Here is a 16,324-nt window from a genome sequence, read left to right as displayed (position 1 = left end):
GAAATAGAGAAAACATGTATGACTTATATTTGAGTGAGTGGGGCCCTTTTGGATACACAATAACTTTAGTGGGTTTTATTTTCTTTTTAAAAATAAATTCAAATTAAAGGTGTTATGAATTATTGACTTAGTCAAAGCCCCAATGACTTCAAATCAAAAATTCCACTGGATTTTTTTGGGGGGATAAAGTATTGTATATTTTGTTTGCCATATTAAAAATAAACCAAACCAAAAAAACATAAAAAATAAAAACTTATAATGGAGGGATAGCTTTGAAGTTGAGCTAGCGACTTTAAGTGTTGAAAGTTAAAAAAATAAATAAAAGTATGACTTAAATGCAGTGGCGTGCCGTGCGTTTCCCACCTCGGCCTTCAGTGATGTCTGACTTCAATGATTACCTCTCAAAATACCATCATTGATGTCACCAAATGACCATTGCTGGAGAAATACTATACAGGATATATATTTATATATACAGGTATATAAGCTGTCAATAATGCATAACGTAAATTCTGATTCATTATTATAGCCTCAAATATAATATATACATATATATATAAGTCAATAATTCATAACATTAATTTTGATTCATTATTGCCTCAAAAATAATGAATCAAAATTAATGTTATGAATTATTGACATATATATATAAATATATATATATATATAAAAATAAATATATTTATGTTGTAAATATATGTAAATAAATATATATATATGTCAATAATTCATAACATTAATTTTGATTCATTATTATTTTTGAGGCAATAATGAATCAAAATTAATGTTATGAATTATTGACTTATATATAATATATATATATTATTTTTGAGGCTATAATAATGAATCAGAATTTACGTTATGCATTATTGACAGCTAATATATATATATTAGCTGTCAATAATGCATAACGTAAATTATTGACAGCTAATATATATATATATATATAAGCTGTCAATAATGCATAACGTAAATTATTGACAGCTAATATATATATATATATATATATATATATATATATATATATATATTAGCTGTCAATAATGCATAACGTAAATTCTGATTCATTATTATAGCCTCAAAAATAATATATATATTATATATAAGTCAATAATTCATAACATTAATTTTGATTCATTATTGCCTCAAAAATAATAATGAATCAAAATTAATGTTATGAATTATTGACATATATATATATTTATTTACATATATTTACAACATATATATATATATTTATTTATATATTTATATTTATATATATGTCAATAATTCATAACATTAATTTTGATTCATTATTTTTGAGGCAGTGACGGGTTTAAAAAACAAAACAAATTTTTTTATATATATAAAGCCCATTTTGTGTTTTTGCCATAAAAACAAAGAGCATAAATCTTTTTTTTTTTTTTAATGGCAGACCTGTAGTTGACCTAGAGATTTAAGCATTGAATAAAATTATTACAAATATTTTTATATTAGACTTATTTTGAGCATCAATGACTGAGGGGAGCCTAAGGTAAAATAAATGTACCGGTATATATTGAATTGGTTTTGAAAATAAAAACATCAAAATGGCCCCCGCATGCTTTCCTTTTCCGTGTGCAGCCCTCAGGTTTGGACACCCCTGCACACAGTTTGAGAGACGAGTGATAGTTGGCACATCCACGAACAACACGACTCTTATTAGTCAATAAAAGCGCAACTTGACACAAACAAATCCATTCAGAAGCATCTAGAACGAGGGACCAGCCTCCTTTTTTGTCATTCGACATGACTTGAGGCACAAAACGTCATTGGTGATTGCAGAAAACCACAATTGGAACGTTACAAAACGATTGTTCAACACCTCATTTGGCGCCTGGTCATCCATCCTCTTTGATTGGAACATAATAAAAAAATACAGTTTTAGGCGTCCACAAGGGGGAGCTGCTTCAGTTTTTCTTGTTGTCTCCCGGCAGGAAGTAGGGGTTCTGGTGGCCTTCCACCAGGTACGAGTAGCGTGACGGGTTTTTACTCTTGAAGGTCTTCATGGCGTCCGTGTTGAGGTCGTATGAACCCGACTAAAAAGGTGAGCCAAAGCTGTGGTTAGTCACACACCAACACACAATTACACACAAACACAGACTTAAAGTGGACGAGACGAGCTAGCCACCTGGGAGAGCCCACCACCATTTTAGTTAGCAGGAGGCAGGAGTCTAAAAGCCAACAAACCTTACCTTCTTCCATCTTGACTGCTTCAGCTGAAGCCCCTAAAGCGACACACGGGGAGTCAGGAAAAAGCAGGGAGCGTGGGCGGGAAACTAGTTAGCTAGTTAGCTGGCTAGCACTACACACATGATTGTGTTCCAATTCAATAGCTTGCTAGCTAGTTCTACACACATGCTTGATTCAAACTCAAGAACTCGCTAGCTAGTTCTACACCAGGCCTGGGCAATTATTTTGACTCGGGGGCCAAATTTAGAGAAAAAAATGTGTCTGGGGGTCGATATCTATTTTTAGGAACACTAATGCAAAACCTCACAATAATGTCTGATTGAATGCTAAAAACGCTCACCCACCCACACTGCTTGGTGCCTCGTCTGAGCTGCTGTGACTTAGATTACCATAGTAACTAATTAGATTACCATAGTAACTAGTATATCATGCAAAGGCACAGATTCCAACCATTGAAATACTTTGTATAGTTCAAGATTCACGGTCATTTGAAAAAATCAATGCACATCACAATGGCAGCTACAGTTTCCATCTTAAAGATCTAAAAAAAATTTGGGAATGTCCGGCGGGCCAGATTGAAAGACTTAATGGGCCGCATGTGGCCCCCGGGCCTTAATTTGCCGAGGTCTGTTTTACAGATGCTTATTTCAAACTCCATAGCCATTTAGCTAGCAAGTACTACACACTTGTTTGTGTTCAAACTAAATAGCTAACTTGCTAGCTAGTATTAAACATGTTTGTATTCAAAGTCAATAAGTACCTAGGTAGCAAGTAAGGGTATCAAATTGTTTCATTTTCGAATTAATCGTGATTCGTTTTTGTAACGATTCTTAATCAATTCACAAAAATCTAACATTTTTTTACATTTTTTTTTTAATCTGACCTGTAGTTAACTGGCACCCAACGTTATTAAAGTGTTTATTTTGAATCCAGAATCGTTTTGAATCATGAATCGATTCTGAATTGAATTGTGTGGAGAAAATCCTCAGTGCTGAACTCTGTAGAACTTGCACCTGGCTCGCTGACAACAAGCTATCCATACACTTGGGTGAAACGGAATCCATACTATTTGGGTCCCACATCAACCTTAAGAAAGTCAGTGACTTCACTATAAAAGTGGGTGACATTGTTATCACCAGGAAAGATTCTAGAGGCTAATCTTTCCTGTGATAAAATGGCAACCAAGGTAATCAAAAAGGTCAACCAACGAACGAGATTTCTTTATAGGATCTCCTCTCTGGTCAACAAAGGCACCATGAAGATTCTAGCGGGAACTCTCATTCAACCCTTTTTCAATTACGCATGCACCTCCTGGTACCCTAGCACCTCCAAAACCATCAAATCTAAACTACAAACATCCCAGAACAAGCTAGTCAGATTACTTCTGGACCTCCACCCCAGATCACACCTCACTCCTACCCACTTCTCCAAAGTGGGCTGGCCCAGGGTGGAGGACAGAGTAAAACAACTTGCACTGAGCCTAGTCTATAAAATCCGCTACACCTCCCTGATACCGAAGTACATGTCAAACTACTCCATCAAATGACCGCCATAACCACAACACCAGGGGGAGCTCCACAAACCACATTAAACCCAGATTCCGATCTAACAAAGGTCTTAACTCATTCTCTTTCTATGCCACATCAATGTGGAATGCACTCCCAACAGGTGTAAAAGAAAGGGCATCTCTATCCTCCTTCAAAACCGCACTAAAAGTACACCTCCAGGCAACTTCAACCCTAAACTAACACCCTCCCTTCCACATCCCACCTCCCCGGATTGTAAATAATCAAATGTAAATAATCAAATATAGATACTTATTCTTATGCTTTTTGATCTCTCTCTCTCTGTCCACTACTTGCTGTACATATCCTACCAAGTCAGACCTACACTGTTCCAATATCCATTTCTCTGATGATGCAATTGTTGATGACTGAAGTGTTGATATCAACCAAACCTAACCCCCCCACCCCCCTCCACATCCCACACCCCGGATTGTAAATAATGTAAATAATTCAATGTATATACTCTGATGATTATCTTGTGTGATGACTGTATTATGATGATAGTATATATCTGTATAATGAATCAAAAGTGGACCCCGACTTAAACAAGTTGAAAAACTTATTCGGGTGTTACCATTTAGTGGTCAATTGTACGGAATATGTACTTCACTGTGCAATCTACTAATAAAAGTTTCAATCAATCAATGGTGCCCAAAGATTCACAGCCCTACTCGCTAGTGCTACCCACATGTTTGTATTCAAACTCAATAGCTAGCTAGCACGTACGCTGAAAGGTGTACGGCTGCAAAATTTGTTAAAACCGTTAGCATGCGATGTTAGAAGGCCAGCTTGTTGATATTAGCATGCGGCAAGTACCATTTTATATGACTGAGGTGTACGGCTGTAAAATTAGCTGAACAAGTTAGCATTCTAACGTTAGAATGCCAGTTATTTACACACAATGTTTGTATTCAAACTCAATCTTGTGGTGTATGTTGGAGTGCAATGTGGACTAAAGATGGACTATAGGAACATATGTTTGATTTTGTTCATTTTAGTGCTTTACTAGTCTTGGCTTCACATTAGCTGCCTTGTTCAAACAAGTAGTGTCAGAACGTAAGGCTAAAAGCTAAATGTTTACATTTTAAAATTGGGGTGTCCTGATACATTTTCACTTCTGATACTGATATTAATAATCAGCAGGAATTATAGTACATACATACATGAAGTGGAGTGTTAATTGGTTTTTGGTGACACCTAGTGGTCCCAATAATTAATTCAACTAAGGAATATGTTTAACAATGCGGACACGTTTGATACTGGATACTGGATACTCATACACAAACAATAATTAATATGCAACTATACTTATTTTGATACTTGTTTATATTGACAAATGTTGTTTTACACTGCAATATTGTTCCATTAGTATGTATGTATAGCTTGTGTGCTATTGTGTGCTTAGCTGTTGTGTAGCTGCAGGTTCCTAGTAGCCTATAACCTAGCATGTTTACCTTTTATAAAGAATGTTGTGCTTATTGGAGGACATTTAGATGTAAAGTGGCTGTCCAGCTTTGCACAAGTAAACACTCTGCAGGACTGCTTGTATTGCACATTTTACATGTAAGCCCAAATCATCTGGTAGTAGTTTTTTTTTTGTTTATCAGACATTGATATCGGGCACAGGATAACATGTCGCAGTTCTGCTGGCGTCGGACATTTTCCATGCAAGTCAATGTCATCTGATACTTCTTTTATTTGCTGATATCAGACCTATATCTGCAATAAATATTGTGCACAAGTAAACACGCTGCAGGTTTTCTTCTATTGAACATTTTACATGCAAGCCGATATCATCCGATACTTGTCTTTTTGCTGAAATCGGACCAATATCAGGCACAAGTAAACATGCCTTAGGTCTGCTTGTATCGGACATTTTACATGCAAGCTGATATCATCCGATACTTGTTTTTTGCTAATATCTGACTGAAATCTGATATCAATATGGGGCACAAGTGAACACGCTGCAAGGTCTGCTTGTATCTGACATTTTACATGCAAGCCGATATCATCCGGCACTTTTTTGTGTGTGCTGAAATTGGACTAATATCAGGCGCAAGTAAACACACTGTTGGTCTGCTTGTATCGGACATTTTACATGCAAGCCAATATCATCCAATACTTGTTTTTTTTCAAATCGTACTGATATCTGATATCAATGTCAAGCACAAGTAAACAAACACGCCTTAGGTCTGCTTTTATCGGACATTTTACATGCAAACTGATATCATTCGATACTTTTTTTTTTTTGCTGATATCGGACCTATATCCGCTATCATTATCAGGCATAAGTAAACACGCTGCAAGTTTTCTTCTATCGGACATTTAAAATTTCTGGAACACTTGCGATACTGTATTTTAAATATTTTTTCTTGCATTAAACATTACTACTTTGAACATATATTTTCAATTTTAATAAAAATCCTAGAAAATTATATTTTAAAACTGTAAACATTTTTTGGGAATAATTTTACACGTTACATTTTTCATATAAAAATGTTAAACAAAATCATATTTAATTTCTAATACAGTAGAATTTCTGAAACACTTAATATTGTATTATAAATTATTTGTTGTATTAAATTAATTAAATTATCGGACATTTTACATGCAAGCCGATATCATCCAATACCTGTTTTTTTGCTGAAATCGGACTGATATCAGGCGCAAGTAAACACATTGTTGGTCTGCTTGTATTGGACATTTTAAATGCAAGCCGATATCATCCGTTAACTTTTTTTTGCAAATCGGACTGATAGCCGATATCAATATTGGGCACAAGTAAACATGCTGCAGTTCTGCTTGTATCGGACATTTTACATGCAAGCTTATATCATCCGATACTTGTTTTTTTGCTGAAATCGGACCGATATCAGGTGCAAGTAAACACGCTGTAGGTCTGCTTGTATTGGACATTTTACATGCGAGCCAGTATCATCCGATACTTTTATCAGTAAATCAGACTTATTTCCGATATCAATATCAGGCACAAGTAAACACGCTGCAGGTCTGCTTGTATTGGACATTTTACATCCAAGCCGATATCATCCAATACTTTTTTCAGTGAATCAGACTGATAGCCGATATCAATATTGGGCACAAGTAAACACGCTGCAGGTCTGCTTGTATCGGACATTTTACATGCAAGCTTATATCATACGAAACTTGTGATTTTTGCTGATATTGTACTGACATCAGTATCAATATCAGGCACAAGTAAACACGCTGCAGCTCTGCTTGTATAGGACATTTGACATGCAAGCAGATATCATCCAATACCATTTTTTTTTGTGCTTATATAGAACCGATATCAGTATCGTGCACAAGTAGTGTGCAGGTCTGCTTGTATTGGACATTTTACGTGCTAAACTTATATATCACTCTCGTGTTTTTTGCTGATATCAGACTGATATGGGTATCAATATCGGAAAGGGGAACCCCTATTTTACATTCACTTGTCTACAATGAATAAATTAAATCTTTTAATATTTGTTGAGAAATATGTTTCACTAGTTGGATAAACAAACAGATGCACTAACTCGCATTTTGCCAGTTTGGAGTTCAGACTCTAAAACCTAGATTATGCTCGTGGTGGTTTGCACCTCTAAATAGTGAAGAGTTGTGATTTCTCACACGATGCCACATCTATACAACATAATGTCATTAATATTCCACTCAAGCCTTGATAATCAAATCATTCATAACGACCATCTCTAACGAGGATGTATGGATTGGTTAATTGATGTTGCAAGAGTGGCGCTCACCACGCCGTTGGTATGATTCTTTCCGTCCACCAAGACACGAGTGCTGCCTCCCTCGGTCATCTCCATGGACGACGTGTCCCACGTGCTTGTGGCGGTGGCGCGGGGGATGGGCGTGATGTCAGAGGGCCACGGCTTGGCCAGCTCGCCTGTCGGGTACGGACTACTACTGCTGCCAGGCTCGCCTTGGCACCTCCGCCTGGTGGACGCACGGAGAAAGTACAGCTTTACATTTTTTTTTACTGTACATACTTCTAATACAGAATTGTTGCTTTCATACTGCATATTAAATTGTTCATTGGTTTGTTGTTGTAATCAAGACATTTAAAAATATAAAAAAACATTTTAATATATGATAACTTATATGTAAACAATAGATAAAAAGGATTAATAACATTTCAATACTCTAAAACTCTAAAACGTCAATTTAAAATATAATTTAAAAAATCATATTAATTATGCAAGTTGTGATACTGTGACATTTCTGGATCACTTGCGATACTGTATTTCAAATATTTTTTGTTGCATTAAACATTATTACTTTGAACATATATTTCCAATCTTAATAAAAATCCTGGAAAATATTTTAATGTTAACATTTTTTTAAATATATATTACACGTTACATTTTTCATAGAACATTTTTTCAACAAAATCATATATAATTTCTAATACAGTAGAATTTCTGGGACAATTGCGATACTGTATTATAAATTTGTTATTAAATTGGTTAAATTACATTAGAGATATATTTTAAATCTAAATAAAAATATTACAAAAATAAAATTCTAATACTGAATTTTTAAAAAATAATTACACTTAACATTTTTTTTTTGAAAATTTAAAACAAAATCAAATTTAATTTCCAATTCTGTAAAGTATCTGGAACACTAGCAATACTGTATTTTGAATATTTTCTTATTGTACATTGTATTACATTAAAAATATATTCATCTATAATAAATAAAAAAGAATGACTGAAAATAATTATTACATTTAAAAAAAAAAATTACATGTTACATTTTTATCATTATCCCACATAATATTTAATTTGTAATACTGTAGATTTTGCGGCGTTCTCAAGCTTTTGAATTAAAATGTTATGTATTCACAAAGCGTGACACTCAACTAGATACACTAAAAAGTATATTCAATTGAAAAAGTTAAAGATATTCCAAATGAAAACACTTAATGAGCATAAATTCAATCTTTTGTACACTGACTTAAGTTTCAATGTGCTCACCAGCAGCAATATGCGAGCAAAGCTGAGATCAGGATGAGTAAAATCCCTCCTAGGACGCAGGAGACCACCACCACAGCCAGTAGAGATGCTGAAAAAACAGTTTTTGACTCTTTAAGCTCACAACTGTTAGACTGAGAAAGAGTCAAAACAAAGTAACTCACAGTCCCTGCAGTTAAGGCCTCCGTAGCCAAACGCACATCTGAAAGACAAAATAGTGTCAGTGAATGTCCACAGGAGGGCGCCAGTAGTTGCACAACCCATGCAAACTTAAAAATGTGACACTCACGTCTTACAGATGTTGTCCACCCCATGTTGTCCACTTGGACATGCTGCAGAGACAGTAGTATGAACAATACCAACAAAGTGAACACAGTAGTATGAATAATACCAAAAAAGTGTACACAATAGTATGAATAATACCAATAGAGTGTATACTTGCTCCTCAAAGACGATGATTTGCACACACAGTGTGAAGTCTTTTCTATGGCAGCTTTTAGAATGTTTATGCTGCGCCCACTTGTCTCCGTGGCAACCATAATAAACGTAGACTCAGCGCTAAAGAGCTCTCTATTGCTCGCTCCCCGTGTACTCTGGCTGTCACGCTACAGTGTTTCATTGCGCAGCGTGTACAGACCTTAGTTATCTTTTTAATTTAGAGGCTTCAATAAGCGGAGCAAAGTCTTGTCACACACATTAAACACCCCTCGTGAATCTGTATGTCATCCGAGTGGAGTTAAAAAATAAAAAAAAAGTTTATTCTTTCCTTTATTCATAAAAAGCAGCATGAAATAACACTTCAATTACTATTATTCAGTTGGTTTATTATTCCTAATTAGTTTTCAACAGCTACCTATTAATCTGCCCTTTGACCCTGGAAACCTTAATTATCTCGCATTCAACTTTATTTCACAATTCATTATTTACCCTAAAGATTAAATATTACATTTTAAAATGTTAAACATGTATTTTCTATTTATATTATATCCATACTATATTTTTAGTAACTACAATTTATCAATATTTTTGAAACATTTTGATATATTTTTTTCTACATAGTTTTTTAATGTACTTTTATAAAATGTTGTTTTTAATTTACTTTAATTATACAGTATTTATACTATTCTCAACCACAGCAACATTTCATATTTAAAAACTTTTCAAATATATTTTTATTTTTTATAGTTAGTTTTTCCATGTTTTTTTATTTTACAATTTTTAGTTTTATTTACATAATTACTAATAATTTTATTAACCACAGAAAACATTCAATATTCGAGTGGTATTTAAAAAAACTATATATTTTAAAGATTTAGTTTTCTGAAATTTATTTTTCTTCATTCCAATTTAAAAAATGTACTTAATTTTCTATTATATGTATACTATTTTTTAGCAAAATAGTCGCATTTTAAAATATATATATATTTCATTTTTTATATGGTACGGTATTTAGATTTTTTTTTATTTTACAATTTTTTAAATGTACTTTATTGACACTATTTTTTTAACTAACCACACATATTTAAGTGACATTTTTTAAGACATATATATATATATAAATTATATATATATATATCATATATATATATATATATATATATATTTGTATGTAGATTTTCATATAAATTATTCTACAACCTTTAAAATTAGGTTTTGTTGTATTCCTATATTTATTTCTTGTATTTGTGTTCACTACAAGGGATATTTAACTTTCAAGAGCCAGCATTCAACATTTTTCAACTAATGTAACTTCTACATTATTATTAAATACACTACATATTAGTATAGAATGTATTACTAGTTACTGCCAAACAGTGCTTCAATGATATTATATTTTATTATAGATCTTAATAAATGTAATAAAAAGGGTTTCAACGGGAAAAAATATATTTTGTTAAACGTGCTGCATTTCTTTCCTAGCTTTAAAATTACAATCCGAAGATCATTTTCTACATTTTCTGTAATTTTTTTTAGCACCTTATTGATAACAATTACACAGGAAGTAGATATCTATGAAAGATGAGGATTGAATTTGGGATTATTGGGTGAGTTTTTATAATAAAGTAAATTATGATTGTTGCAAGACAAACAGTTTACCTTTGCAGCTGGTGTTGGAGTAGACTGTTGAGACATAGCCTTGTTTACAGGAGCAAATTACCAATCCATTGGTGCTGGTGCACAAAGCGGTGACGGTGTCACAAGGAAATGGCGCCTGACCACACAAGTCTGTGCCTAAAGTGAGTCAATAGAAACAGGATGTGAGCGAAAAGCCAAGATAAGCTATAGTTGCTGCTTTTAGTGCAAGCTAGCTTACTGCTAAATGTAGCGTTTATCAGTAGTCCTTGAGAGCTGTTGGCGATGGCCTCTTTAATGGTCTGCTCCACTGACTCTTGAGAGGCGGCCATGTTGGCAAATATGTTGTTTACCGTTGCTATCACACTTCCTGGTCTGCAGGGAACACAATCAGAATTGTGACATGCTTTCACAACACAAGGTGAGATATTATGGGGGCGTGCAGGGCAAACTTACGCAAGCTGCACCACATCTGAGCGGATGTACGCCGGTTGATCGGAGAAGGCGCCAGCGAGCTGCAAATGAAAATGTTAAGTAAAAACCCCAAAACTGCTGCTATTTTTTGTGACGAGTAAGCTAACCGCTGTGGCGATGTTCCCCGCCGTGTTCTGGAAGGCTTCGGAGGACCTGTTCAACATATCGCTGTTGAAGTCCAAGGAGCTCAGGTGGAGCTGTCCAGCAAACACTTGACCTGAGCGTGACGACGAAGAAGACAAGTTAAGACAAAAAGCTCACTGGCCTAATGACGGACGTTTTTGATGTTTACCACGTGTGCAGCGGCCGTCCACCAGGAAGCTTCCGGAGAGACACTGGCAGGTGCCGTTGAGGCAGACGCTTTCAAGAGGACACGGCTCAGCGGGACAAACTAGGGAAAAAGATGATGGTGCATTCAAGTCATCAGGAAGCTTTTTTTGGAGCAGGAAATACATCAAAGCAGCTTTAAAAAGTCAAGAAAATGTGCATGCTAACTAACATGTGACTAAATAGTTTCTGGAAAAGTCCTCAAATTAGACCAAAAGGTACAAACCCAAAACTGGACCCTGTGTGGGGAGTGGCGAGGTTCCAATGATAGTTGTGTCGGGTGACGTCGAGGTCATGTGACTTGTGGCTTCAAGGCTGGTGGTTCCCGTTTGACTAGTCACTGGGTCATTCAAGAACATGTCAGTCCAAAGACAACACAAACTTAACTTTAAAAAGTCGTACCTTCTGTCGTTGCAGGGGCAAGTGAAGGGGGTCCAGATGAGACTGTGGTCAATAGAGTTGCTGCGCTGACACTAACGGAAATCTCCGGAGAAATTGTCGGGGTAAGGATAGTTGTTAGCGTAGTTGCATTGAAGATCTCGGTGGTTGTTGTGTAGTTGTCGGCTGGAGTGGCAGTTGTCATCCAGGTTGTTGCTGTGTCCTCCTCATTGACGGTCGTCATAGAGTCAGGGTTGTTCGTCCATGCGGCGGTTGTAGCGGAATTGTTCGTCTCTGCTGCGGTCGTTGAGGTCGTGTCGTTGACTGTCAGGGCAGGTGTTGTAGGGCTGAAACTTGTGTTGTCAGCGGTCGTTTCAATTGACGTTCTCGAGACTGTCATGTTCGTCTGACCTGTTGTCGTTAATGTTGTGACGCCAGTTGTCGTCATTGAGCTCATGCCATTGATGGTTGGTCCCGTTGTCGGGATTAAGGTGGCGTCGTCGTTCGTTGTCATGGAGGTTGTGTCATCAGTGGTTGCACTGTGGTTGACTGTCAGGGCGGGTGTTGTTGGGCTGAAGCTTGTGTCGTTGGCGGTCTGATCGATTGTCGTCATAGAGATTGTCACGTCCGTTGGACCCGTTGTCGGTAACATTGTGACACCAGTTGTTGTCATTGAGCTAATGTCACTGATGGTTGGTCCCGTTGTTGGGATTAGTGTTGCGCTGCCGTTCGTTGTCATGGAGGTTATGTCGTCAGTGGTTGCACTGTCATTGACTGTCAGGGCAGGTGTTGTTGGGCTGAAGCTTGTGTCGTTGGCGGCGGTCGGGTCCATTGTCGTCAATGTCACATCCGTTGGCCCCATTGTTGTTAACGTTGTGACACCAGTTGTCATCAAGCTCATGTCATTAATGGTTGGTCCCGTTGTTGGGATTAAGGTTGTTTTGTCGTTCATTGTCATTGATATTGTGCTGTCAGTCGGAGAGGTTGTGAAGTGTTGGTCTGTAGTTGCGGGGGGATAGCCGCTGCCATCTGTCGGGTCGGGAGGCCGCATGGTAGTGCCAGTCTCCCTCGTGTTGCCATCTTGGGTTGTTGACATCAAGACAGGGCTGCTTGGCTCAGAGATGGTGGTCTCTCTGTGAGTGTAAGATGCCGTAGCATCACTCACGGCTGTCATTGGTGTATAACTTGGTGACGGTGAGAGCGTTGTGTTGCTGCTAAATAGACCGAGGCTTGAGAAACCGTCATCAGCGGATCCTCCCTCAGTTGTTGCAGTCAAGTTGTCGGGATCTATACCTACAGTTCCTACAGTCAAAGCAAAGATGGGGAATTAGCTCATCATCGGAACATTCTGTCATTTGTTTGCTGTAAGTGTTTGATAAGACGACTGACAGACAAACGTAATTACTCAAGAACGATGTACAACTGTGTTGTTTTTGGACCAGCAAAGTTGAGATATTTGTACATAAACATTGTAAGATACATTACAACGCTTGTCTCGGTCACACGAAGAACAATTGCCACTTCTGTATTCTGACACTCACAATTGTAAAATAAACATACTAGACGCACAAATCACCATGAAGACCTTTCCTGGATCCTTTTACAACCTTATCAGGATCTGAAGTTTGAAATTGAAACGTTCATCATTGAAAAGATGTCCGCCATTACATCCACTTCTTGAAGCTGGTTATTAGCCTATGTCTGTTCCCATTTAGCCACATGCCGTTTACGAGGGAACCGATGGAAGTTGTAATGTGGCTTTAGGAGCGCTCCGACTGGCGGGAGGTCTTTGAGGCTACTCGTGTACGCTTGCAATTGTTCAGCTTTCCGAATCTCTCAGCTGGCCAGGGAACACATTAGTGCCATCCAGATAGGGCAGCGGACGCCTTATGTAAACACTTTTGAGAAGGCCGAGGGCGCTATCAGCTGCTGCTGGACCTTCCTTGATTATTTTCTGTGTGTACAAGAACTTAACTACGTTTAGACTTGGAGAAGAAGAAAGCTGACTTTAATGGCTTTTGTGTACATAAACACGCCCAGAATACAACACTCAATGATGACGGATGGGAAAGATAATATTGTGAAGAGAACACATTGATGTGTCATTCAGTGACGCTCTTGTCTCGGTTGCGACATAAATACTGATCGTGGATTGGATGACCTTTGATGGAGATTAAGGAAAAAAACTCTTAAATCTGATCCAGGACTACTTGGGTTTATTAGCCATGTTGCTACATTCACAGTACAGAACTACGATCACAGAAGGTTATATTGTAGCTTTCACAGGAACATGTGGGGGGTTTAAGGTTGAGTTAGATTTCATGCTGAGACTCCTTTCTGCATTCTTTCCACTTTTAGAGTTTTTATGTAGTTTGTTTGAAATGTAAAAAAGACACATTTTGTCGATTGTGTTGTGTCACAAAGACTTATCAGATCCTGTTGCCATGGTGTCAATCATATAAAAGCTATGTACGATCCTACTGAGGCTTGGAAAAAACCCATGATTGATTGGCATTTTGGTAAAGAAGGCGGTCGTTATTGTTATGGTAACATAACAATAAGTCTTGCGGAAATGTGGCAAAAGCAAACATTAGTGTGTACATACCTGTGTGTGTTATCAGCACCTGTCATCTTCATAATTGTAATAGAGGAACATCGAATGTGTTTGTCTGCTGCAATAAAAGCGAAGGGAGTAAGAGGAAACAGGCCCTCTTTAAATATTGCATAAATTGTCAAACTTTTTTAGAGTTGCAAGGAGACCAAATTAACTTCTACTGACTTTTAAACTGCAGTAAACTTACACATTTATTGCATTTATTGGAATCATTGAATAACTTTCTTGGTGTCTTTTGTTATAAAGTTGTCTGAATAGGATTTTATTACATTCGCCGTAAGGTATGTGTAATTACCAGAGGTTTTCTGTCGGTCAGTTAGCAACATAACTCAACACGTTATTGGCTGATGTTGATAAAACTCTCAGAAATTGTCAAAATGTAATGAGAAACTAGTTGTTGTTGTTTTTTTTACTTTGTTTACGTTACGAGCCTGAACCTTTCTCCGTGTGTATGTTAGCGGCCCTGCTTCCACCAACAGAGACAAAGAGTTTATCGGTTTATTACAGCAACATAGCTCAAAGATATGGACGCATTCTGATGAAACTTTCAGAAAATCTCAAATGGAATACGGAAGAAGTCATTACATTTTGGGGTTGATCCAGAACACCGTCTGGATTCAGGACTTTCTTTTTTAAAGGACTATTTTTATTATTGTGTCATAGGGCCTGGTGGTGGTCTGCATTCTTGAGTGCTTTTCTAGCTACACACATAATCCTACAATTACTCAGTGAAGAACAAATGCTTTTTATTGTCTTATTATTTTTATGGATTTTTTTTTATACGTGTGTATTTCTCTCTCTGTGTGTGTGTGTGTGTGTGTGTGTGTGTGTGTGTGTGTGTGTGTGTGTGTGTGTGTGTGCAGAAAACATCGCACAGGGCGATGTGATGCGTCTAGTGCAGTAGCCTTGGAGTAGTAGTACCTGTAGTTAGTGCATGCTGCATGCCGCTTTTGCTTGCTATGCTGCATGCTGCTTCTGCCTGATACTCATTGCTTTCAGCTAGTGCCGCCGGCTAGCCCTCTGTCTCAGAGGGCGAAAAGAGGAGCCGAGTGCATAAGCCTCCTCAGCCGGTACATAGCCTCTCCATTGTCAAGACTCGTACATGCCTCCTCGTGGCCACACACGGTAACTGGAACCTCGCGGTTCCAGGCTAAGTTGTACGGGATCTCGGAGCAGCAGGGGGCCCCAGAGACGGGGCATGCAGGCCCACCGGTGTGTGGATATGCCCTGGTGCCCAGTCAACCCCTGTCCCAGCTATGGGTAAATAACCCCAGCTATGGGCGAATAGTGAAAACCGCCTCAACGGTGGACCAGGCGGAAGATGGCGGCAGCGGAATGCACCACAACGGCTGGGAAGGCGGATGAAGGCTGCAGCAAAGACGGGTCCCCAGTCGTCTTGGTTTCCATGCCACTGGACCCTGGCCCGCTCAATGCCAAGGACTGTGTGGTGGCTGACCGTGCACCAGTCTCCCCACATTAAAAGATTCCACGCACAGGCGTCCTCCATATAGGGAATCCACCCTAACATCCCGGAAGACCCTACGGAGGACAGTCATACTCGTTTCGAGTGACCGCCGATGATGATGATGTATGTATGTATATATATATATATATATATATATATATACACACACACACACACACACACACACACACACAAAACCAGAGAAGTTGGCATG

The 16,324-nt window shown here is 37.6% G+C and overlaps 1 protein-coding gene across 1 annotated transcript in view; it reads right to left on the bottom strand.

The window, feature by feature from the left end:
* Positions 1 to 1,254: 1,254 nt before the first annotated feature.
* Positions 1,255 to 16,324, bottom strand: part of si:ch211-198m17.1 (mucin-2) — a 29,911-nt gene continuing 14,841 nt past the window's right edge. Inside the window, exons 2-14 of the mRNA XM_062050146.1 lie at positions 12,056 to 13,333; positions 11,880 to 11,993; positions 11,619 to 11,717; positions 11,434 to 11,543; positions 11,309 to 11,367; positions 11,094 to 11,227; positions 10,877 to 11,011; positions 9,069 to 9,111; positions 8,944 to 8,981; positions 8,783 to 8,870; positions 7,544 to 7,739; positions 2,217 to 2,249; positions 1,255 to 2,060 (exon numbers count right to left, since the gene is read on the bottom strand). Of these exons, the coding sequence (XP_061906130.1) occupies positions 1,932 to 2,060; positions 2,217 to 2,249; positions 7,544 to 7,739; positions 8,783 to 8,870; positions 8,944 to 8,981; positions 9,069 to 9,111; positions 10,877 to 11,011; positions 11,094 to 11,227; positions 11,309 to 11,367; positions 11,434 to 11,543; positions 11,619 to 11,717; positions 11,880 to 11,993; positions 12,056 to 13,333 (2,456 nt within the window). The 3' untranslated portion in view covers positions 1,255 to 1,931. The remainder of the gene's footprint in view (positions 2,061 to 2,216; positions 2,250 to 7,543; positions 7,740 to 8,782; positions 8,871 to 8,943; positions 8,982 to 9,068; positions 9,112 to 10,876; positions 11,012 to 11,093; positions 11,228 to 11,308; positions 11,368 to 11,433; positions 11,544 to 11,618; positions 11,718 to 11,879; positions 11,994 to 12,055; positions 13,334 to 16,324) is intronic.

Source organism: Entelurus aequoreus, linkage group LG06, assembly GCF_033978785.1.
Source record: "Entelurus aequoreus isolate RoL-2023_Sb linkage group LG06, RoL_Eaeq_v1.1, whole genome shotgun sequence".
NCBI classification, from domain to species: domain Eukaryota; kingdom Metazoa; phylum Chordata; class Actinopteri; order Syngnathiformes; family Syngnathidae; genus Entelurus; species Entelurus aequoreus.
Note: the sequence above shows the minus strand (reverse complement) of the source record. Positions and strands in the feature narration are given on the sequence as shown.